This window comes from Bactrocera oleae, chromosome 4, assembly GCF_042242935.1.
Source record: "Bactrocera oleae isolate idBacOlea1 chromosome 4, idBacOlea1, whole genome shotgun sequence".
NCBI lineage: Eukaryota > Metazoa > Arthropoda > Insecta > Diptera > Tephritidae > Bactrocera > Bactrocera oleae.
In genome coordinates, this window is record NC_091538.1 from 46,600,088 (window position 1) to 46,623,910 (window position 23,823).

At 36.4% G+C, this 23,823-nt stretch overlaps 1 protein-coding gene across 1 annotated transcript; it reads left to right on the top strand.

The window, feature by feature from the left end:
• The first annotated feature begins 447 nt into the window (after positions 1-447).
• LOC138857063 (streptococcal hemagglutinin-like) lies at positions 448-16,308 on the top strand. Its single transcript, XM_070108475.1, has 2 exons — positions 448-2,482; positions 16,244-16,308. The coding sequence occupies exons 1-2, from the start codon at positions 448-450 to the stop codon at positions 16,306-16,308; spliced, it is 2,100 nt and encodes a 699-aa protein (XP_069964576.1).
• The last annotated feature ends 7,515 nt before the right edge of the window (positions 16,309-23,823 follow it).

Genomic DNA, 23,823 nt, shown 5'->3' on the forward strand with positions numbered 1-23,823 from the left:
ACAAAAGCAAAGCGTAGAAGAAAACACAAGCGGTACTTGTATAGTGTATGAATAGTGGCTTGAGCAAAGCAAATAGTACTTGTGAAAAGAAGAACAAGCATGAAAGCTAAAAAATTGTGAATTGCCGACGCGTTTTTTCAACACCGTTTCAATAATTAGTGAGCGCGATTTTTACTGGACTTAACGTTTTGACTTGCTGATCGATGCCACGCTGCTGACAGCCACGCGCGTGTATGTGTATATGTGTTATTGTATTAGTTATTTATAAAGTATGATTATGAAAGTGACAAGCGGCAGTGAACCCAGATTTACGTGAAAATAAACGCTTTCTTGCCGACGGCATTTCACTCGAAAACAATTTTTGATGTGCAAATTCTTTTCATCAATTGCGGCGTTCCATGTGCGCAACTGAAACGAATTTAGTGAGTGCTAGCTGCCAGCAGTTCAATGTCAACGGTCGCGACCACGCGCGGCACACTCACACAAAACGCATTATCCACACCTGCGACGCCGACGCTGTCACCAGTGATTTGTGTCAATTCATCAGCTTCACTGTCGCCCCGCACGTCACCGCTCAACGGACTGACGTCACAATCGCAAACGCGACCGCCCATACTCGAACAGCTGTGCGCGCTGCGTCGACGTCGCGTCGATATGCATCCGGATTGTATGCTGTTGCAAGCGCATGGCGTAACAAGTCCGCGTTTGAGCCCAAGCGCGTCTATTTTGGCAGGTGAGAAGCACAGGCGTCACAGCGACACAATGTCCAGGGAGGCGAACGCGTTGGACGAGGTCGATATGTGCGAATCGATTGATTCAGCTGATGAAATGGATGTGGTGGGCGATGACGAGGGTAGTGCAAAGAGGGAGGTTGAATTGGAAGCCAAAACCGCCGCAGCACGTTTGGCTGATGCGGCAGCAATACGGTGTGAGGAGGAAGTGGATACGGAGGCGGATGTTGAAGAAGAAGATGATGCGTTGAGTCTTTGTAGTGAAGATAGCGAATTGTCTGTGGGTCAGGAAGGTGGCAGCGCCAATATTAGCGCGTGCCAAACAGCACCTAGCTTTTGTGATTTTAACCAGCAACGGCGCTTGTTACTCAGCAATGTTGGTAATATGATGGCATTATGCGCGCCGTCGGCTTTTAGCAGCGTACACGCAACGGCTTCAGCAAGCGGCGATGGCAGTGATGCGCGTTCCAGTGCCTCAACGGACGATAATACCATTCAACAGCTGGATGAGGAGAGTGTTGGTAGTGGCACGAGCTCAGCGCAACAGCAGCATATATCACTGCAAGCGCAACAAGCGTCAAGCGCTCTGCTAGACCCATATGTCGTGGCCAGCGCGCTACGCATGCCTGTGCCGGTGCTGCCTCGTACCACCAACCATACGGCTAGTTTTCAAACGGAATTTATGCGTAAGTCACACATGTATGCCGAGGAATTGATGAAGCAGCAGATGCAGTTGATGGCAGCGGCGCGCGCCAGCGCGTTTACATTGCGCGGCGCAGCCGTTGCAGACACACTGACGCCTGATAGACGCACCTTTACGCGCTTACAGGGCGCGCCACAACCAATGTCCAATTTCGCGGGCATACAATCCCAATTAACGGCTATCACAAAAATGTCACAACTTAGCGCTGCCGCAGCAGCAGCCGCTGTTGCTGTTGCGGCTGTAGCTAATAACAACCAAGCCACGCAACAGCAAAATAAAACAAATTTACCAAATAGCACCGATACCCTGAACAAATTGAGCGCTTTAACTACAGCGCATACACAACTCTCACCCACAACCGCTAGCGCCGTCTCGAGCCTGAGCCAATTGCAGGCGCAAATGCAAGCGCATTTTCCATACGCGCACGGCAATCATACCAATAATAACCTCAACAACAACAACAACAATCTAAATGAACCAGCGCTAAAATTTAGCATTGACAATATATTAAAAGCGGATTTTGGCAGGCGGCTTGCGGAAGGCGCTGCCTGCATGGCAGCGTGTAACAATGCTGCGCGCGCTGCAAAAGGTATCACTACTCATAATAGTAGTAGCGCTACGCAGCGCGTACGTAAAGCGGCAAATGCTTTACCAGCTGTTGGTTCTGCTGTGGGTGGCGCTGCCAGTTCCTCTACCGCGATTGATTTAACGCACCTCAGCGCAGCAACAACCACAGCAGCGTCGTCCGCAACTCTAAACTTCTCACACACACTCGCCAATATCTGCACTAACAGCAGCGACTCGAATAGCACCGCGGTCAGCAGCAGCTTTGGCGCTACCTCTGAGCATGCTAAGTCGCCCGCCAATGGTGAGTTAAGTTCGTCGGGGGCGAAGTGTACACCAGGGGAGTTTGGCGCGAAGGCGATGGAAGAGGCGAACGGCAGCGGTAACGCTGTTAAGTCCAGCGGTACAGGTGCGAGCGGCAGCGGTCCCATCGTTTGGCCGGCGTGGGTGTACTGCACGCGCTACAGTGATCGACCCAGTTCAGGTAGGTGCGATGAGTTGCGATTTCGACAATGTGGCGATATATATGTAAAAGTAAAAAATATATTTACATATATATACGCTTTTTTTTGTAATTGCTATCAAGCTAATTAGAATTTGTTCTGCGTTTTGTCTATTTAGCCGCAATTTGTAAGCATATAAGAATATTGTGATAATATTTTTTGAAAAGTTTTGAATATTATTTGATTTATATTTACATATATACGAAATGATAGTCATGTTTTTTGTGCTGTAACGGTGTTGAAGTTTTTGCTTGGATGTGGTATACTCGAGCCTATCGCTTTAGAAGACAGAGTATGGAACATCGAATGCGCAGTCGTTCTGTTTGTTAAGAAAACAATTACATATAAAGATGTTTACTCTTTTATGTGTACATTTTCTCAACTTTTGAGCTTCTTTTTAATTTAATTTAATTTTAATGAGTCAGCTCGAGAGGAATTGGTTATATTATTGGAAATTTGTAAATCAGAATTAGTCTCAGTTCGTATCTTTGATTAATACCAGTGAAAGATTTAAATACGCGACTAAATATTTAGTGCGATCTGATCTATCGAAGTTTGAATTTTTGATATCGTCTGATACCGAAGTTTTTCAAAATTCTCTGCTTGAAGAAACTTACTTTGATTTGTGTGCGGTTTTTTTTTCGAAAATTAAGACTTTATTGTAAAAAATTGTTATACATTTAATGTTCAAAGTATTGTCCATCGGAAGCTACGATGTTTGCACATCTTTCTGGCAGTTTGTGGATCCAATCCCAAAAGAACTTCTTCGGCTTGGAGGTCAAGAGAGAATCGAGCCAATTTCTGATACCCTGTTCTGAAGTGAAGCGTACTCCGGTGAGGGCATTCGGCATTGATCTGAACAAGTGGTAATCGGAAGGTGTAATGTCTGGGCTATAAGGCGGGTGAGGTAGAACTTCCCACCCACAGTTTTCCAAATAGTTTTAACTGCGTCGAGCAATGTCTCCAATTCTTCGTCTTGAAATTTTCGTCGTCTACGTCGAAATTGCCACTTTTAAACCGTGCAAACCATTTTTGGCACTTGGCACATTCGTTCGGCTAAAGCATGGTCACCATAAACGTCCAGTAAAATACGATAGCTTTTGGTAGCACTTTTCTTCATGTTAAAGTAATGAAGAAGAACTCCCCGCAAAAACACTTTATCTGGTACAAATCTCGACATCTACTGAAAACGACGCGAAATGACAGTACCTTTGAAATTAATATAGCCACAGATGAACACGGCGCGAAATAATACTAGTAGAGCCTTCTCACACACCCAATAATAGATGAAAAATAATGTATATTTAAATAAATTATTTTAAAAATTTTCAGTATACCTATATGTGTGTGTAAGTACAAGAACATTCCATAATTGCTTAATCTTTCAGCTAACAGCTAGTACATACGTCCATGCAAGCAATTTTAGTAAATTTTTTTGCAATAGTTTAATTTCAACTATTGTCAAATTAACAGCTATTTCTCCCATTTTCCCTATGATAATGTGCAATAATCCGCTGGGATTTAGACCAAACTAAATTCCTTTGGGAGTTTTTGTTTTAGGTAAAAAAGTAAATTCTTAGTTTTTGTGGTCTAAAAAGCCTTCAAATTTCGAAATTAGGCTTTTTGAAGTGTTTTTAATTGATTGTGGTAGTGAATTTACTAAAATTTAAGGCAATCCCTTTTTATTCTTATTTTAATGGGGTATAACAAATTTCGGTCAAACTTAAGTTAGAGAGCGGTCGAAATCGGATCTTCCAAAAAATAATATAATAAAAATGTTATATTTCAAACAACACTGTCGAGATTTTTTTAATATTTTTATTTTTTTGTATGTGTTGAAGTTTTCTTACCCCTTAAACATGTATTTGTATGCACATAAGGTCACTTAAAAATGCAAATATCGAAGATCAACAAAACATTTCGAAATTCAGTTTCTTATTGATTACAATTCACTACATCTTATTACTTACACATATATAATATATACATATATATAATATATACATATATATAATTTTAAGATTTTACTATGAGATAGTATAATCAAGTTATAACGAAAATTTCAACTTTGTTTCCTTATGAGAAGTTCATATTTTATTTATTTTTTCCTTCTTCTTTTAACCAATGAAAAATGATGTCGCGTTATTGTGCATTTTGTATGCATGTATGATGCAATTAATTATTTATTTTTAAAGTGTAGGTGCCAGTAAAAGATGAAAATAAACCAGCTTAATTTCGAGTGCATACTTTGAGTAGAGCAATATTTTACCTGAGTAACAGGAACTATTACAATGTGGCATTGCAGCTCTACATACATACATACATATATTACACATATACATAGATGCATACCAAAAGTGTCATTTGTGTGTATGTTCTCTAAAATAAAAATTTATATAAATTTTTAAATTTTTTTCAAATTTAAATATTCTTACATTAAATAGTATACAATTTAAAAAATTGTAATAAAAATATATATATGTACGTACATATACACATATGTCGTTTCTAACTCATACCACATAGCCTACTTTGAGGCTGCGAAGCGCCATCCTTTCGTGGTTGCCGTACTTGAAAGTGAAGTATGTGTCTGCTATTCTCAATTTAACATAAACTCAAGCGCAGCTAATTAAAAGTTTACGCGCATCAAATAATCATAATATACACATACAATCATATGTACATGTGTATGGCGCATAGAAAAGGCAATAATTCCAAAAACAACAAACAATAAGTGGTTAAGCAATAAATAATACAACAAATGGCAGTGGTAACGGTAACGGTAGCGGTAGAACAACAAAAGTACAATGTGCGAACAACCCTTGATAAATATGTATGTATGTATGTGATTACATATATGTGTGTGTGTGGTTTGGTAACACCCCCCAAAACACAGTTAAGGGAACGCGCAGCTGCTACTTCGTATATATTTAAGTGGTAACTGTATATGGAACACATGTGCTATGTATGTGTATACGTGTGAGTGTTGCCAGAGCGTTTAATATATGTCAGGGGTCGCAAACACATGCACACACGCACAACTTTCTCACATAAATAGCGATTTGCGCATTGTATATGTTTATCAACTGATAATGTATGTACTCATGTCTGAATATTTGACTATACTTGTATATATACTCTCCCCACATCATTTAAGCTCATTACGCTATGCAAACACTTATCAAGTGCGACTTACGTAAATTTCTTCTGCTCTTTTCCCCTAAATATCACCATGTGTATAGCTGTTGTTGTAGCTAGCACTCAACCACTAACTTTCCTCAATTTTAATTTTCCTCCCTCACGGCCGCGCTCTCACCCCGCTTTTCATGTTCTGTCAAACGCTTACAATTATGGGTGCTTATGAATTTATTTTATGACACCGCAGAGAATTCTCAGTATGGTTGACTCATCCTTCTGGCTTTCTGGCTTATCCCTAATAATTCCAAATTGGCGTTGGACCACAGAAAGCTAAGCCAAACACATATATGCGTGTGTGTGTGTGTGTATATGAGTATACCTCGGTTTGGCAACTCGTAAAGTGGTGTTGAGAGTGGATAATTGTTTTTGACTTGTGATTTTTTGGGTCGTTAAGGGCTCTAAGTGGAGAGCTAATGTTTTTGTGCTCCATTATGTTTGTGTGTATATATTTATATATATGTATGTGTGTATCCATTCGTATACATGTGTTTATGTGTTTGGATGTGTGTTTCTTGCTTTTAATTTCACAGGACTTGGCCAGTTTAGAGAGGCAGGCTTGCTGGATTGGGCGGTATTTGGTCCTAAATAACACTCATTTACTTTGGTTTACTGTTTTACTAAAGAATTAGCTCTTATTTAATATGCTAGTGTTAGTTGGTATGCAAGGAATGTGTTATGATTTATAACCTCGGTTGTGTGGAGAAGAGATTTTTTGCATTTCAAAATTATTTTGTTTGCTATAACTGAATCGAAATTTTTGAAAGCATTTCTTTTAAAAGGTTTTTGTTTTGAAGGATTTAAAATAATATTTTGAAATACATATTTCGGGGTATTAAATATGTAATAATTAATCACATTATTAATTACTACCGGTGTGTTCGAATCACATACAATATCTTTTACAATGAGTAATATTCTGTAGTTGAGGTCGAATGATCTTTTTAGAACTTTAATACATCATAAAAAATTAAACATTTGCCAAGCTTTATATAATACGTTTTAGTAGCATAAGTATGCAAATTTCAAGTGCTGATTTATTTTAACATTTTCCACTGAAACTTAATTGTTTTAAAATTTTAGGCGACAAAATAAATATTAACCTAATAAAACTGAGTATTTAGTATAGGTTTAGTCAAAGCCACTCGCCTATGTAATTGTTAAGCCGTTAATCTCAAGTATGCTACTTAAAATATGTTGACATATAAGATCCATAAAGGTTCGCGAAAAATATTATTACTAACATATAAACATAATAATATAGTTATAAAATTAAAGTTCAAAATCTATATATAATATGTTTTATATGTGTCCATTAACAAAACCTACTTACAAAGGAATTGGTAGGCAATGGGAGTAATTTCAAACTAAAATGACCTGGGTTAATATTTTGCTATAAATTTTCATCAGTTCTTTATTAATATTTCAAAAATTTACAAAAAATAAATTACTCAAACTTGCACGTTGTTGATTGCCACTTACACTACACATCTTAAAAAAGAATTAATTCTCTTTTTTTCGCACAAATTGACTTAGAACAAAATACCGATTTTTTTGTCATTATTTAAATTTTCCCAATTTACCAATTCAAAATTTAGATTTTTTGTCGTTTCTCGCTTTAAAGTTATATAATATACAGATATTCGTGTAAAATTTGAATTCCTTTAACAATTATCTCAAAAAAAAAAATGTTTCGGTAAAACGAATATCAAACAATGCCAGAATATTTCAACCTGCACAAAAAATTACTTTCTTATTATATCTAACTAACTCTTGATATCAATGTAATGCATTAAAAAAATAATTGAATTAACATTTGAATTAAATTAATTTTTATTTTGTAATTTCGAAAATCTTAATTAACAGTAATTTTTAAATTTTTAACTTCAAACTCCGGATTGAAAAGAAAAAAAAATTTAATCCAAAAAAAAAAATATTGGAATTCCGAAAACTGGAATAAAAATTAATTTTTAATTTTTAATCGCAAAAGCTCAAAACAAATTATATAATTCTATCAAAATATCAATTTTTATTTCTGATTTTAGGATTACAAAATCTAATTTTAAAATTTAATGATTGAAATTTAAAATCGAAAATCCATAAATTTTTTAATTTTAAATTCGCAATGCGGTTGAGAGCGATTTAAAAGTTAGTCATGTACATAAGTATTTTCAAGATTGATAATGTGAAGTGAAAATTCTCTGTCAATATCGGCAAAGATGCTGATCAAATAATAGGTTTTACTTTTTGGATAAGATGAAAAAAAATGTAAATGTGTGTGTGTGTGTAAGAAATATAATGAGTAAATTGTCTGAAAGAAGTATGGGTCTTGCAATGATTAACATTTTAAATAACTATAGTTTTACAAGTATAGCTTGAATTCAAGAGCATATATTTATCATATAGAAATTCGTAAAAAGTTACTGAAAGTAAAGTGAAAAGCTTGTAATATTAATGATAACGGTGGGTTGTCTAAATCCATGCGAAATGAATGGGGTAGATATCAGAAACAGAATCTGGTTCAGTGACACATGAGCATATAACGGCTTAATTACGGCCGATTGCTCGTTTTACTCGGATGTTACCAACATATGTTGTCTTGCAAGTAGGACACAGAAAATAGTGTAGTAAAATTGAATAAAATTTTGTATTGATTTAGAAATTCGCTGAATTACTATCACTCGAATAATTAAAGAATTTAGTGAAATCGACTGTTTAATTATATGGAAGCAGACGAGTTGGAAAGCAATCTCAGCACTTCCTTCTTGATAGTCCCGCGTTTGCGAGATTAAGGCCCCAACACTTGGCAGCTCACACTTTCAAACATCCTACCGAACTACTGGGAATAAAAATTAAGCGCCTGAGCAAATTTCAATCAAACATCACAAAGCATTTTGCTGAATTATAAGTTTGAATTAGAGGAGTTTTATTTTTATGGCATCACAAGGACTGCATTTAGTAGTCCAAGTGCGATCTCTGGATCAGCCATCAAACCTAACCTAACCTAACTGTTTAATTAATTTTCATTCACTTTTAGCCGCGAATTTCATACTTTTCTCTAGTCTCTCTCTAGTACGGCATTATACATGGGCCGTCTCTTTTTTTATTGCAAAAATAATTTTCAATTTTGTTTTTTTTTTTTGTTTTTTGGAATTACCAAATTGTTTGGTTTTAACGTAACGTAGAATGGTTTTCATGAGAATTAACTTTGTTGCTGGTTTGTTCGAGTATAATATTGTCGCAATTAAGTGCAATCAAAAATGCAAAATTTTGACACACCGAAAAATGCAGATGTGCGGCATAAAACGCGCCAACTGCCAATTAAAATGGCAATAAACTAAAATGAGAGTCGTCAAAAATTTTTATGTTTTCATTGGTTAAGTACCAAAATATTTACGTATTGTGTTATGTAGGATGGCAAGTCTGGTTGCTGCCAATTGACAACTGACGGCTGCATTCGGGTTAATTAATCGAATGAATGACAAAATTTATACACATATGCAAATGTTTAATCAAAAACAAAAAAAAAATATATTTTTTTATAAGTGATGGTAAAATCGATTGGCTATCGAAAGAGCTGCCAATATATTTATGTTGACATGAGGAATTTTGAGTATATTTTTTGGCGAATATACTCGACAAACTCTATTTGTTGTCGGCTATATCAGGCAGATTAGAAAACAATTTAGATATTCTAATTGTTTATAGATAATGGAAACAAAATCGATGATTTCTCTATATCTTTCTTTCAGTGCTTATTTAAGGATGTCCAATGTATAAGTTTACATTAAATTATTAATTCTGTGATCAAAATTATTCACAGACCGTTAAATTTTAATTAAAAAAGATAAACTTTTATAAAACATTAAAACAGAAGCTGAGACAAGAGAAGTTGCCTAGTGACCTTATATAAATTAGTAGCTTAGATTAGTGAGAAATTAGTTTAGATTATTTTTAAATAAAGCCAACTCGTTGCTCAAATTACATCAAAGACTGACTCATAAGTTGTTCAAGGTGTTGCGAAGAGCCTTTCTTTATTCTTTATTTCATAAAATAATTTTATTTCATAATAAAATTGAGAGCTCATTGTATGATTCAACCAAGTCTATCTACTGACGCCATTGTCGAGAATCAATGTACTATATAAATGGTGTTTATTATGTCGCTTCTTTTTCATAATTTCCATGACTTAGTAATCAGAATTATAGGAATTGAACCCAAGATACGTTGAAAGGCGATTATGCATGTCAGAAATGCTGCTTGAATGCTTCAAAAAGAAATCATTGGATAGTGACAGGTGATGAAAAATGGATCTATTACAACAACTCTAAAAAGGATCCTTGACGAAAAGATGAGGCTCTCTATCGGTGTTACCTCATCATGTGACAATAAATTTCCAACATGACAAAGCTTGGCCCCATGTTGCAAGACCGGTTAGAAACTATTTGGAAAACAGCGGCTGAGAATTTTTGCTTCACCATATGGCCATACTGACAGCTATTTGTTCCAATCGATGCAGAACGCCCTAACTGGTTCACATCAAAACAGAGTATCAAAAATTGGCTTGATTCATTCTTGGCCACAAAGCAAGTGCTTATTCTTTTGGGATGGAATCCATATATTGCCAGAAAGTTGGGATAATGTTATAGCTTTCAGGGCAATACTTTGAATTATACTATTGTTCATGCTTTTGGTAAATAAAATCTTGAAAAAGAAACCTACGAATGTAGTTATAGACCCAATATATATACGTAATTCATTTTTAATGTACATTAGAGCGATCATTAATTGTGAGAACAAACTGAAAATCATTTTAATTTTTAATTGAATATTATATGAGTGGTGAATGAAGAATATTATTTACATTAACAACATAATTTTTTAAGTATTCTTAGGGTAGTTTTGAGGGTGATTCTGTGCAATATCCCTTGACAATTTACAATGTGCAGAAAAACTTTTATGTATTCGAAATGTAATATCATCGATTGAAAGATCTATTAAAATTCGTGAGAAATGTATTTATTGAGTGCTTTACTTTTAATTAATTATATTTTTGATTTAATTATTTATTTTTAATTTTTATGTGTTATTAAATTTTTAAGTAGCACTCTAATGTATAGTACAATATATAAGTGGATATATAAACACATTGAAAACTTTCTTCAAAATACTATTTTTCTCATAGAGAGTAAAAATTAAATTTCCACAACTCTCTGCCTTCTTCAACTTGGTTCAGCGTTTAATCGACGTAATGGCCGTTTCAACACTTTTAGACAGCCACCGCTAAAGGATAAAAAAAAAAAAACTTAACTTGAAACTTCAACACTTACCACACTCACCGTAATTGAGCATTTCTCCGCTGTAGACAGACTTGGTCTTGGGCTTGGAAAAAGACCGACAGTAAATTAGGCAAAATGTTGCACTTGTTGTTGCTGTACAACTTTTGGCTCTGCCGACCGCTAAAATGTTGCAGCAATTACCTTTTTTCAAATGCTCCGTGAAAAAAGTAGGCAACACTGTGGCAGCCATGGCGAATCGGCATTTCAGTGCATTGAGGGAGTAGCATGAAGCGGCTAAGGTGCAAGTAGATATACATATATAGTAGGTATATAAGTGAATATAAGCATAGGTGGCAATAGAGTTAAAAGAATAGGTTTTGTTTGTAGCAGAGCGTAACGAAAGTTGGAAAATTGCGCAATTGGGAAAATTGAAAATCGTTTGTTTACTTTTGGTAGCCACTGTTGCACTGTGGCGGGGAAATTGCTTAATGACGAATACTTTGCAAATGGAAAATTGCTCAGCAAAATGCCGAGAGGAGACAAAGTAGCGGTTAGTTGCCTGGAATAGTTTTAGTTGTGGTTCAAGGTGCTCTTGTCCGTGAGCGTGGTGCATTTCAATTGGTTTGTAGCGGCAATTTTAAAGTAGCTGCACATTTGCACGGTTTGTTTGCACAACCAAGTGTGGCAGTGACAGTTGTAAATATTGCCCTTTAAAATGGTTGGAAATTGAAGTGAATACTTTGGTCTAAAGTGGATGAGAAAATGATCTAATCTGCTACGAAGGCTCATATGGTAAATATGCGATTACTTGTATGCTTTTAATTGGTGAAATTATGTGTTCTTTTTTAGAGAAATGAGGAGAGTAAAACTTAGAGAGATGCGTAAAAATCACTGCTTTAAAGACCAGAGAGAGCATTATAACTTATTAAGCCCCGTTTCGACGAAACCGTTATTCAAAACTGCACAATGTGGGAGACTGAGGGCCCTGGGACGAGGGTTTCTATAGACATGGCACAAATTAAGGTTCATGTTCAACTTTTCCTGAACAACTTTAGGATGGATAACAGTAAATCTATGCAAAACGAAGTACAGAGCGGTGTTGCGGGCCCTCAATATGATAATCGAGTACTAACATGTTCGCAGTTTTTAATCGTCCTGTTGGTTTCATTGAGATAGCTGAGGAGTTCAACATCTCCTATGGATCGACTCAACACATTTTGGTTAATGTTTTAGGTTTGAAGCGTGTCAATGCTAGATGCTAGGCGGAAATCTATGGATATAACTTCGAAACTGTCCAACAATCTAGCGAATGGCTTTCCAAAAATGAGGCGAAACCGAAAATTTTCTGAAGACACTGAAGGCCGTCCCAGCCGGCATCGAAAATTGGATTAAGCGTTGGTATGCTTGTATTGGTTCAGGAGCCCATTTTTAAAGTGATAATTAAGATTTGTATTAAAATAGGTGAACATGATTTTTTTGGACAGCCCGGGTAAAATTTTTCTTCTTCCGGTTCCCAGAAAAATCTGAGTTCTTTCTTGTCAATCTTGTATACTGCATATCTATATAAATGCTTTATTCCAGAGGGCCACCCTCGTCTCACATCGGAATTGAAATGAGTTGGTTCTCAATTGGCGTCTTGCATTCTGGCACTGGTCGACGACCAGCTACTGTGTCAAGGCGAGATTCTTTTGGACTAGAGTAGAACGCAGAATATCTTATGAACTATTTGCCCTTAGCAAAGTAGGCGTTCTTACTGGACACTGTCCAATAGACATTCATGCCATGGTAAGGCTAAATTTCTTGTCGGACGCTTGTCACAGCTTCTTCCCCATTATCCAGCCATTTCAAGATTGAGATTGAAGCATCTCGGCAATATTACTTTTTGCGAACCTGTCTAAGTGAGATCTCTTCTAGGATCGACCCTTTAACCTAACCTAACCTATCCTAAATTAAAGAAATTAGTTGGTTCTTGAAATGATTGGATCTATGCTGTCGTAGAAAAGGCATGCTTATACTACTTCCGAAAACTGTTTTCGAAAATTGTTTATAACTATTATTAGAAATAATTGTGAAGTGATAAGCAAACCAATTCTCAAGAAAATATTGATTATTTATCTGAAATATTCCATAGACATCTTATGTGTCTTGATACCGTTCGAAAAATGGAAGTTTTGATACGTCGTCGTGTAGCTGTAGGATGTTTTTAAGAAAATTTTCAGATCAAAACCATAAATACGTTAACAAGAGTTGCTCCGAACCAATAATATCCTTCAAAAAATTATTAACCCATACCAGAACTGGATTTTGATCGTTTAAAAGACAGCTATATTTTAGAGTGGCCCGATCTATTGTAAATAATTTGTTCGGAGATTGTAGCGTTGGAGAATCATACATGTCTAATTTCGTGAAGAAATCTCGTCAAAGGAAAAAGTTTTTCATACAAGAACTTTTTTTGAATCAGTCAGATTGCAGCTATGAATAATAATAGAATAAAACAAGTAAGGAAGGGCTAAGTTCGGGTGTAATCAAAAATTGTACGATATACTATTGCAACTTGCAAGAATCAAAGTTCGGCAAATTCCTTCAGGTGCTCGAAAATTTTTATATTAAAAAATGTTGCGCAAGAATTAAACATCCATTATTCGATGAAATCGTTAATAAAATACAATCAAATTTGGTATCTTCTTGACTTATAGGGAATTTGGTTATTTTGTTTTAAGTGGTTTCGGAGATCTGTACATTAAACCTTTTAGAGGGCGGGCCACTCCAATTTTGCAAAATTTGTAGCCCTCAGGTGCTCCTTGCTACTGTGCCAAATTATATGTATATAGGCATAACCCTATATCTAACTCGATTAGTGATTGGTGATACAAACAACCGTTAAGTAAACAAAACAATTTTATTCTGTAGCAAGATGTTGCAAGAGTATAAAAATAGAAATTATGAGAATAATTAAATTCAGTTGAGTTTTGCGTAATTTTGTGGCCTTGAGGGTATTTTAATTTTGTCAACTTGAATTTGCTATTTGAATTAATTAAATTTCGATAACAAACTCAGCTCTAAGCATTTTAATGCCAAACTAAAAATGTGTCCAAGAGAATTTTACGCGATCGATATTCGTCTTTTAGAATACCCTTCCATTCGCGTATATATGTAGTACACACCTTTGCCCATTTTGTTGTTGCCACACATGTTGGCCACAGTGACAAACACTCTTGTAACGCCTAGTTATATTTTGCCAATTATTATTGCTTTTTTCGTTCGTTTTGTTTTTGTTGTAGTCGTTATTGCAGTTGACGTGTACAACTGCGTATTGCGGTTAAATTATCTGGTCGCTGCTGTCGCTGAAAATGACATTTTAATGAAATGTTCAAAGTTTAGTTGCAGATGTTTTTATTGTTATTGGCGTTTTTTTCAATTCGTTTATTTGCTGCCAAGCGCCATATTTGTTGGTTATATGAAAAATTAAATACTTCACTTTATAATTACACACTCGACCACATGTAATGCATATATGTAAGTGTGTGTAGTCGCTTTTGTGTTGGCAGTTTAGTGTGGTTGCAAGGTAAAACGCTATAATTGGCTGGCGGAGTGACATTTTTATTTGCAAAATGCTGTGGAAAAAGATGCTCAAATTATTTTTTCTTAACGTGCGCCTATATATGAATGCAAATGTGAATATGAATGTGTTTGTGTACATACTCGTACATACACACATATGTGAGTAAATATTGCATCAAATTAAAGTGGTTCTTTGTCGAAATTATGTACTTTGGGTAAGTCTCTGGTCTTTAAATTTGAGGGCTCTCTAATTTAGAGTGCTCTTTTTGTGGCTTAGTGAAATCACAAATTTAGTTACGAAAATCTGATAAAAAGTGAGTATTTGTAAACATCCTTGCCATAAACAAGTGTAGTGATATTTATGTAGTTGAAACTAAGAGAAGAAGAAGAAATCTTGAAATTTGTTTTTACAAAAAACATTTTATGTATATTTCAGTGTTGTTATTGGAGAAAAATATATATTTACAGCTAGAACAATTTTTTCAAATGATAATGGGTATAAAAGTAGAGACAAGGTACGATAAATATGTATGTACAGGTTGGTTGAAAAGTTTATGCGCTTGAAATGAAGAAATACTGTTTTTGATACGAAATATATTTTTTTATTCAAAATAATCTCCCTTAACTTCAATACACTTATTCCAAAGATACTCCAATTATTTTGCGCCATTGTTTTACCTTTCTGCAGATAATCAATGAACAAAATTTCTTTTGCATCCCAAAAAACTGATGCCATAACCTTCTTTGCTGCTTTCACCTGGTGACCTCACCAGTTGTTTCAATTTAGGATCAAGGTGGTAGATCCAAGTCTTATCCATAGTTATAAAATGACGCAGGAAATCGGTTTTAATCTGTTTAAAACGCTCCAATTTATGCTGAGAAATTAGTTTTCGATCCAGCTTTTGTTGAATTGTTAACGTGTGCGGCACTAACTTACCAAATAGTTATTTCATATGTAATTTTCACCTTAAATGTGAAGTACCCATTCGTCTGAGATGGCATTAGCAATTTACCGCTTAGTCAAATTGGGATCTTCGCACAATGATTTTTGGTGTAGCTGCGTTTTTTGGTCGTCCTTCGCGTGGATCGTCTTCAAGCCTAGTACGACCACGTTTAAATTCACCAGCCCAAAATTCAACGGTGCGTTTTGAAGGCGAGGACTCCTTATACTTCTAAGAATTTTTTATAAATTTCCTTAGCTTTTAAACCTTTCAAAACATATGATCTACGATGCGCAATATTAAACTTTTTTCTACAAGTATATTAAAAAAATACTCTGACACGTCAACTTCAAATGACTTGTAAACCAAAAATAATTGACAGAATGACTTGAAACTTTGCATGTGTTCTCACGACAGATATACTAACTTGAGAAAAAAATGTGCTATTGCTTAGTGAGCACTACTCACTTTTCAACCAACCTGTATGATATATACATACATATATATAATATATAATACAAAAGTGCAACTCTCTGGTGATTAAAAATCAATATAAAATTTATGATGCAATTATGTGCTGTATCCCGTACACAGTTATATAAATTTACAAACATATGTACAAACAAATGTAAAAATTTGTTTGCAACATTACGCACAATACGCACATCCATTTGTTGCATGCAACAATCGGTGAACAATGTGCGCACTGCCACCGACAACTTGGCGGAAATATTTGCGCACTCAAAACAATGTGAAAATCGCTTAGCAACAACAACAATAGCAAGCAACACCCATGAGTCACGGCAACAACAGTCGCCAGGAGAGCATTAAAATCGGCAATAATGCTAACAATAACAACCGACCAGCACAGCAACGCAGTGCAACCACACAGCAACAACAACAACGATAACAAATAAATACTTGCCACAACAACAAACAATCGATGATGACGCCGTCGCCGGCGCAGAATGTTGAACAGGCGTTGCTGGCGCTTAGCTTGTTGCACGTACTACCATGTATATATATATATATATATATGTATATATGTATATATGTATATATCTATATACTACATATGTGTGTGTTTGTTGTAGGTTGGTGAATTCCAAATGCGAAAAGTGGAAATTTTTGAATAATTAATTGGAAAATGATACGTTAGCGCCGGCGTGCGACCTTTTAATTAGTATTTAATGGAGCCGCGGCTGTCATAAATGTTCTTATTGTTGTTGTTGTTGTTTTTGCTGATGCCCCTTCGCCGCATGGGTTGGCGGCAATAAAGTGTCTGAAACCGGCTATGGTTTTGAAGGGAGTTCGGGCGCTCCTCAAGGCAACTATACCTTCATATCAACAACAACAACAAACATAACAACAACAAAAGTTTCAATATTATGCACCACAAAGCGGTTATGCTACGCGGCAATTCATTGTTATGTTGTCATAATCGCACCGACACACACAATATTAGCAATAAACGCAACAATAACAACAACAACAACAACACAAACATAAACACCCTTGAATGGCAGCAATGGGCAATAGATGGCTAGCAATTTCCAACCGATTTGTTATTGCTAATTTCCCAGCGCTGCTGTCACTGTTGTTGTTGTTGCTGTTGCTGCTATCGATTTTGTTGTTGTCTAATGTTTGCTTGTTTTGATTATGCGTTGATTGGCGTTGGCTGCGTCGTTGCCGCCAAGACTTAAGCTGGAGGTTGTTTGTAGGTATGTATGTATGTATGCTTATATGTACAAGTATTTGTATGCATATATGTTTGTGCGTGCAAGTATACTTGTGCATGTTGTTGTCACTACTGCTGCATTGCTTTCGCTCCTTGACTGTCTATTGCCAGTTTTCTGGCGCTTTTCCTCCCGGTTATTATTGCTGTCTTGGCTGTTGTTGCCCTCTGCTGTCGCTTGTCGGCTGTCGGGCGGCAGCTAATGGCTCAAAATATTTGCGTAACAAGTTTTTGCTTTTCGCATGTTTAATGCATTTAATTGACCTGCACCTGCCTTCGCTTCCCTCAGGCATTGTATTGCTTTCCTTGGCGTTCGAGATTCCGATTCTTCTAATGTTCTTGTAATAGAAGCATTCCTGGTGTTGTCGTTGTTGCTGTATTATTGGCTAGTGCGCATAAGTAGACATTGCACGTATTGTAGTTTTTGTTTTTTCATGTAAGTAAATTTTCACACGATTCGTTCGTTCATAAAAATGACACGAAGGAATTAGAGTTGGGGAGTGTGATGCGAATATTTGATGAGATGGCGAATTCGTAGTCTCGAACATTTCACTTTCTCATTCCCTTCTGGTCCTAACAGCTCTGCTAACTATTGAACCGAGCTCGTCATTTAATATTTGAAGTCTCTACCATTATTATCTCAGACCCAGATGGTTCTTAAAAACTAAGACTACAAATTTTGGAAACTAAACTCTGACATCAGACATTCAGGCTACAATATAAATCAGGAACATGGCTTTAATCTAACAAAACAATACCTTCTACTATATCTTGTTTGTTGACTTACAACAATACCAAAGTGTTCCAGTCTTAATGCGCTTGATCCTTACAAAAAATGAGTATCTCCCTATTGTGTTTTCTGTACCGGGAAAAAAAATGTTCCACATAATTGTAAAGAATACCAGAGCCTTAGTAATCCTTGGTCGTTTAAAAATCTGATTATGTTTCGGTTCTTATGGAAAATGCGAGGACTTCTCTCTTTTCCCTTACTCCCACCAGCAGTTACAGCAGTGGTCGATGTTTTCTGACAAAAGAGGGCGCCGGTGGCTGGGATTTAAGAAATCTTATGCAGAATTTCGTCCACGAAGTTATAAATTATTATCATGCGTGCCTCTGAACCATAACTTAATAATTTACAGCATGTTATTCTGATAGAGTTCTAATTTGTTGTTCTCAAAAATAATTTATTTATTAATTTCCTATTTCTAGAAACTAACTCCTATTCTCGAAACTGACTCAGACGAATTAGTTGTATAGAACTCGCTTTGTCTCATTCATCTTAATTAATCTAAGTCTAACTGTCTGCACCGTCATACTAGGCTTTATCGTGTTCTAGATTTTTAATACCTGGTATGCAGATGTACATGTATATAGTGCGTAACGACTTCCTTCCCTTGTGGAACAGGATGATAATGTTTAAGTTGTCTTCAGGACTGCCTAAACAGCTTATAAGTGGAACTTGCTATTCATAACTTGGAGATGTTTTGTCTTTTAAAAAAGAAGTTTTTACTTAGGAAGAATTTTTTAGACAAAATCATCGAACTCTTTAAAAGGGGTTTCAAGAAGATAATTAAAAAAAAAAAAATTCTTCAACTTGAGCTTTAATTTCGATGGAACTCTTAACTCGGGTATTGTGACGAAAGACTCGTGTACTTTGTCCTTTCGTAATATAGAATTATCTCTTTTCTCACTGCTGATCTGTGATTTTCAGGCGCTGACTACAGGTGGAACTTACTGCTCACATAGTTAATAGTTGACTTTTGATATCAGGCTGATGTCCTACAAAGTATATTACATCTTAAATAGTTCTGATCCAAGCGTCCTTTAAACAGCTTGGCTGTCTGTTTCAAATTATCTTTTTGCTTTTTGTGATTTTTGTTATTGTAATTATGATTATACAATCCACAGCGCAGATTATTGCTGGCAGTCGTCCGAAACAGTTTTGCATGTCAAAAATCACTAGGCACAGGTGTAGAGACTAATACGATACCAAAAGGACAAACAATCAAAACGACCAAACTTACCTTGGAGCCAGTGTGCCAAGGGAGCCAAGGGGACGGAAATGAAGTCAGTGCAGTTTTTCAACATTTTATGCGCCAACAACAAAAAAAAAAAAACAAATGGAAAAGTGTTTTAGAGCGAAATTGCGCTAAAAACGTGAATGGAGGAAATTCGACAATTGCTAAGTATGTGTGTAGGTATGTAACAGTGAATGTGAGTGGATATGGGAGTCTTACAAAAAATAGTAAAAATATGCCAAAACCGGCAGGTCCAACGCTCGTCACGTGCTTCATATGCAAAACAGGGCGCAATGTTGGGAATTTGCAGCGAATTATGTGTATATGTGATGTATGTGTGGGTGTTTGTGTGTATGCATGTAAGTATGTATGTATGTCTGGCCATAAAAAACACCTCAAATGGCGCATAACAAAATCAACGCCAACATTCTAAATCAAGCAACTAAGCAGTCAAACTTAAAAGGAACAGCTACAACAACAATAACAACAGCCATAACAACAACAATACATGTTGTTAAAGCAATAACACAACAATATGTTTATGACCCAAATGCATCATGAATATTTGAAGCTGTCACGTCATATGATAATCACTTTGACCGCACGTCACACAAGCGTGTTGGTGCTATACCATGCCATGCCTTGCTATGCGGTATTGTGCTGTGCGGTGCTATGTACAGCGCATTGTTAGCACGAGCGAAAGTGTAATAGAGGGAGTTGCTGTTAGCTTAGTTAGTTGTTGGCTGAATTGCGGGAAGTGAATGCTCCTGCGAAGAGGAAGCAGCGCTTGCCTGTGGCATGTGACCGTTTGCCTTCGTGCTCGCTTCGCGGAAATCGTTGGCGCGCCGTAAATTGAGCCATTGAGTGGAAAAAGTTGCCGCGATCATAAAGTTGTTGCATCACTCCTCTTTCCAGCACTTGGTGGTTAGGCGCGTATATGTGCATGTGTGTATGTTGCATGTAACTTTTGGTGTTGTTGTGAAGTAATTTGGTTACTTTTTTAGTTTTCTTTTCATTTTGCTTTTATTAAATCATTTTCACTCACTTTTATTTCACCGTTGAAGTGCCATATACTTATGTACATATAGTAGGTACATGTGTATGTATTCGTGTTGTTGGTGTTGAAATATTCGAAATTAATGTTGTGCACTCAATTAGAATTTTATGCAGATTACTTGTGTTGCATAAAATTTGCATAGAACAATGTTGCTGCAATAATTGTTGTTGTTGGTGCGTGTGCGTTCAACAAACACAGCAATTAATTGTATTCGTGAGCAACTAGTGTAACGAAAGATATATAAGCTCCGTGTACATATGAGCCTAATTGTGCTGAAATATGAGTTTCGTAGTAACAGTTAGGTATTTGAAGGTCTTCTATGGTCGAAGCGCAAGATTAACTTTGAATTGGCTTAATACTGAGCTTTGAAAGAGTCCCTGGCAGTACTGGCACTTGTTTTGCCGCTCGATGTTTAACCAATACCAAGTCGCTTGGAAGAAACAGGGGCAGTTATTATGAGTACACGAAAAGAGAAGAAGCTTAAGCCACATCTTATATTTTACACGTTAGATTAAAACTAAATTCTTCATTTTTATCTAAGGGTTATTTTAAGACCTTAAATGCGGGCTCTTTCAGATATACTGTATACACAATACTGAGGTGCCATAATTTACTAGGAGGAAGACTGTTGCATATGTTGAGGGGCTATTCTAGAGGCCCAACGTTTTTTGGCAATTAATACTTTTTTTTATCCATTTGTTTATTTCTATTTTCAGAGTACACAAAATAAATTTCTAAAAGAAAAAAGTAAAGTTATGCGTCCTTCAAGTAGTGGAGAAAGAAAGACCGCGTCCTATCCGACACGATTTCCAGCGTTGGTCGTTTGATAAATAAAACAATGACGGATTCTTGATCACAACAAACTTTCTTAACGTATAAACCAACAAAACTGATTTTTTGATTTGAAAAATATTACAACTTAGAAATGTTTAGTTTTTGTTGATTTATAGGATAAATAGATAGAATATTTCAAAAATAATGGCGCCAAATTTCAAGAAAATTTACTGGTAAAAACTTCAGATGTCGTGATGACCGTATTGAAAAAATTTAATGTTTCGTCGTTTGCTTAAACCGGTCCAGTTGCCACAATATTAAACTTTGAACTATGAAAATAATTCGAATTTGGAGAAACCTTTTTGAGTATCTAAACTAACGAATTACGAAAAATTTATTTTGTGAGACTGGAACAAAAAAGACAGACTTACCAAAAAAATTTACAGCTTTCAGTAGTTGTTTCTACGAAATATTATGGAGAAGAGTGAAAGAAGCGTAGATACGAAGTAGTTATATATACTTGTAGTTATAGAAGAGAAGTAAAATAATTATAGCGCTTACATGTTTACAGTGAAGTATTGTTTTGAAAAAATTTATGATAGATAATAAAGGGTGGTTCTTTAAGCAAGCACCTTATACTCTTTTGCAAAGTCGCACGGACTAAATTCTTATTAAAGGTTGTTTATTTAGACATGTAGTTTTCAGAGAGAAATAAAACCCCTACAATTTAATGTTGTGACCAACAATTTAGCTTTATTATAGAGATAAAGGTTTTATGTTTTAAAAATTATTTCAGGCAAGTTATCGACGTGGCTGATTAGAAAATTTTCAGCCAGAGACCCATTTTCGACCACTGTTTGCGGCAATTGGGGGCTGTGTGTCAGTAATAACGCCCCAAATATTCTATTCCAAGGCGTCAATCGTCTCGGGCGTATCTGCGTAGATAAGTGACTTCAAATAACTCCACAAAAAATAGTCTAGCAGTTTAAAATTACACGATCTTAAAAATCTTGGTGGAACCAAAGGTCATCCATCATCAATATCTTTCCTCTATAGCGTTCCTCATTGACCTTAACACTATAGTCGGCATGATTTTTGAAGAAATTTGAACGAAAAATTTGCAGAGGGTTGCAAATCGAGCACACTAAACAGTGACTTTTTGAGGATGTAGCGGCGTCTCAAAAACGGTTTGTGGACTATCATTACTTCAAATGCGACAATTTTGTTTATTGATCCATTCAACCATTTACGGCTGAACAAAAGTTTTTTGTGAATATCGGGTTGGGGACCATCTCCTTTTGGGCGCATTCACCGAACGTGCAACGCGCTTGAGACGAACGACCATCAATTCTTGCACGAGTTGGATTATTGAGCCAGCAAACCAAAATCCTTCCGCAAAATCTTTCATAAAGTGGGTGGGCACAGCTTCAATTGTTGCGCATGATGGCGGATGACCCCATTCGGGTCTTCTGTGTTATTCGGCTCCACAGCAGCAATAGCGTAATCGGTGTGCACTGTACGGTGCTTTTGAGGATGTCAATTATTCGCAGTAATACACGATCTGCGAAACCGATCTATGATTGCTCGAGTTACCAACTCTCTTCGGCGATTGTGTCGATCAAATATTGGACGCAGTGAGCGAACCGAACCATTATTTTGGCAATAAATTTACACAATTTGCAAACGCTGTTCCTGAGTGTGTCTGTTCATTACGAAATGGCAAACCAAACTAAATATAAATCAAGTAACAGCTGTCGAAAACACCAACTCCGAAAAAAGTTTTGCCTCGTTGAAAATTACACGTCTAAAAAAAAACCCTTTGCAACTGAGCTTTGGGGCATATACCAAAAGCTTGTTCAAATATCTCGAACTTTCGTCATTTTAGACAAATTTTAGCAAATACGCCATTCAAAGCGGTCACGTGACCACAAAAAAGCTTAATTTCCTCACATAGCCTTTGTAGCTTAAAGTTATTAAGTGCGAAATCTTAACAATTTATTATAAAAATGTCGATAGTTAGATAGATAGATATTTGTGTTTTAATATTTATATTAAGTCACACACTTGCCATGTTAATATTTTACAAAAACAAAAAAAAAGCGCTAAGCACACCATAAATGGCTTTACGACCACCGATAGCCACAGTTTATGGCATTTGCAGCTATTGGCGGTATTTGCAGCAAAGTTGGCGAGCGTGTGGCATTAGCAAATGTGAGTCTGTCCGTCTGCCTATCTTACTAACTCACTGCTGTTGCAACCAAATTAGACAAATGAGCTGGAAAAGTGGTGAGCCTGTCGGCGACTAAACATATTTGTGGCACCTCCGAATCACCGTTGCAGTGGCATGTGGCAGCAGACCGGCCGCAGTTGTTAGCATTATCGGCGACACAGCGTCATCACTAATAACTGCTATCGCTGCAGCGCTAGACACATCAGTGTGTACCATATATGTGTATGTGTTTGTGTGTGTGTATTGGTGCGCCAATATGGCCAGCAATAAAAGTGTCATGCTTGAACAAGCGAAATGAGACAAAATCAGCAATTGCCACAAAGCGCAACAATAACAACAATACAACGCACAGTCAAGTGGAAGTTGCCACACAACAACAAACGCTGGTTCGTTGTAAACAAGCAAACTATCGCTAACTGTGGCCAAGTGCGATTGTTGTTTCTTAAGTGCCGTATTTCTTTTGTTGCAACATACACTACGCGCCACAAATGGCGACGGACCGCGATGTGCGCGGCATTAGAGGCGTTCATGA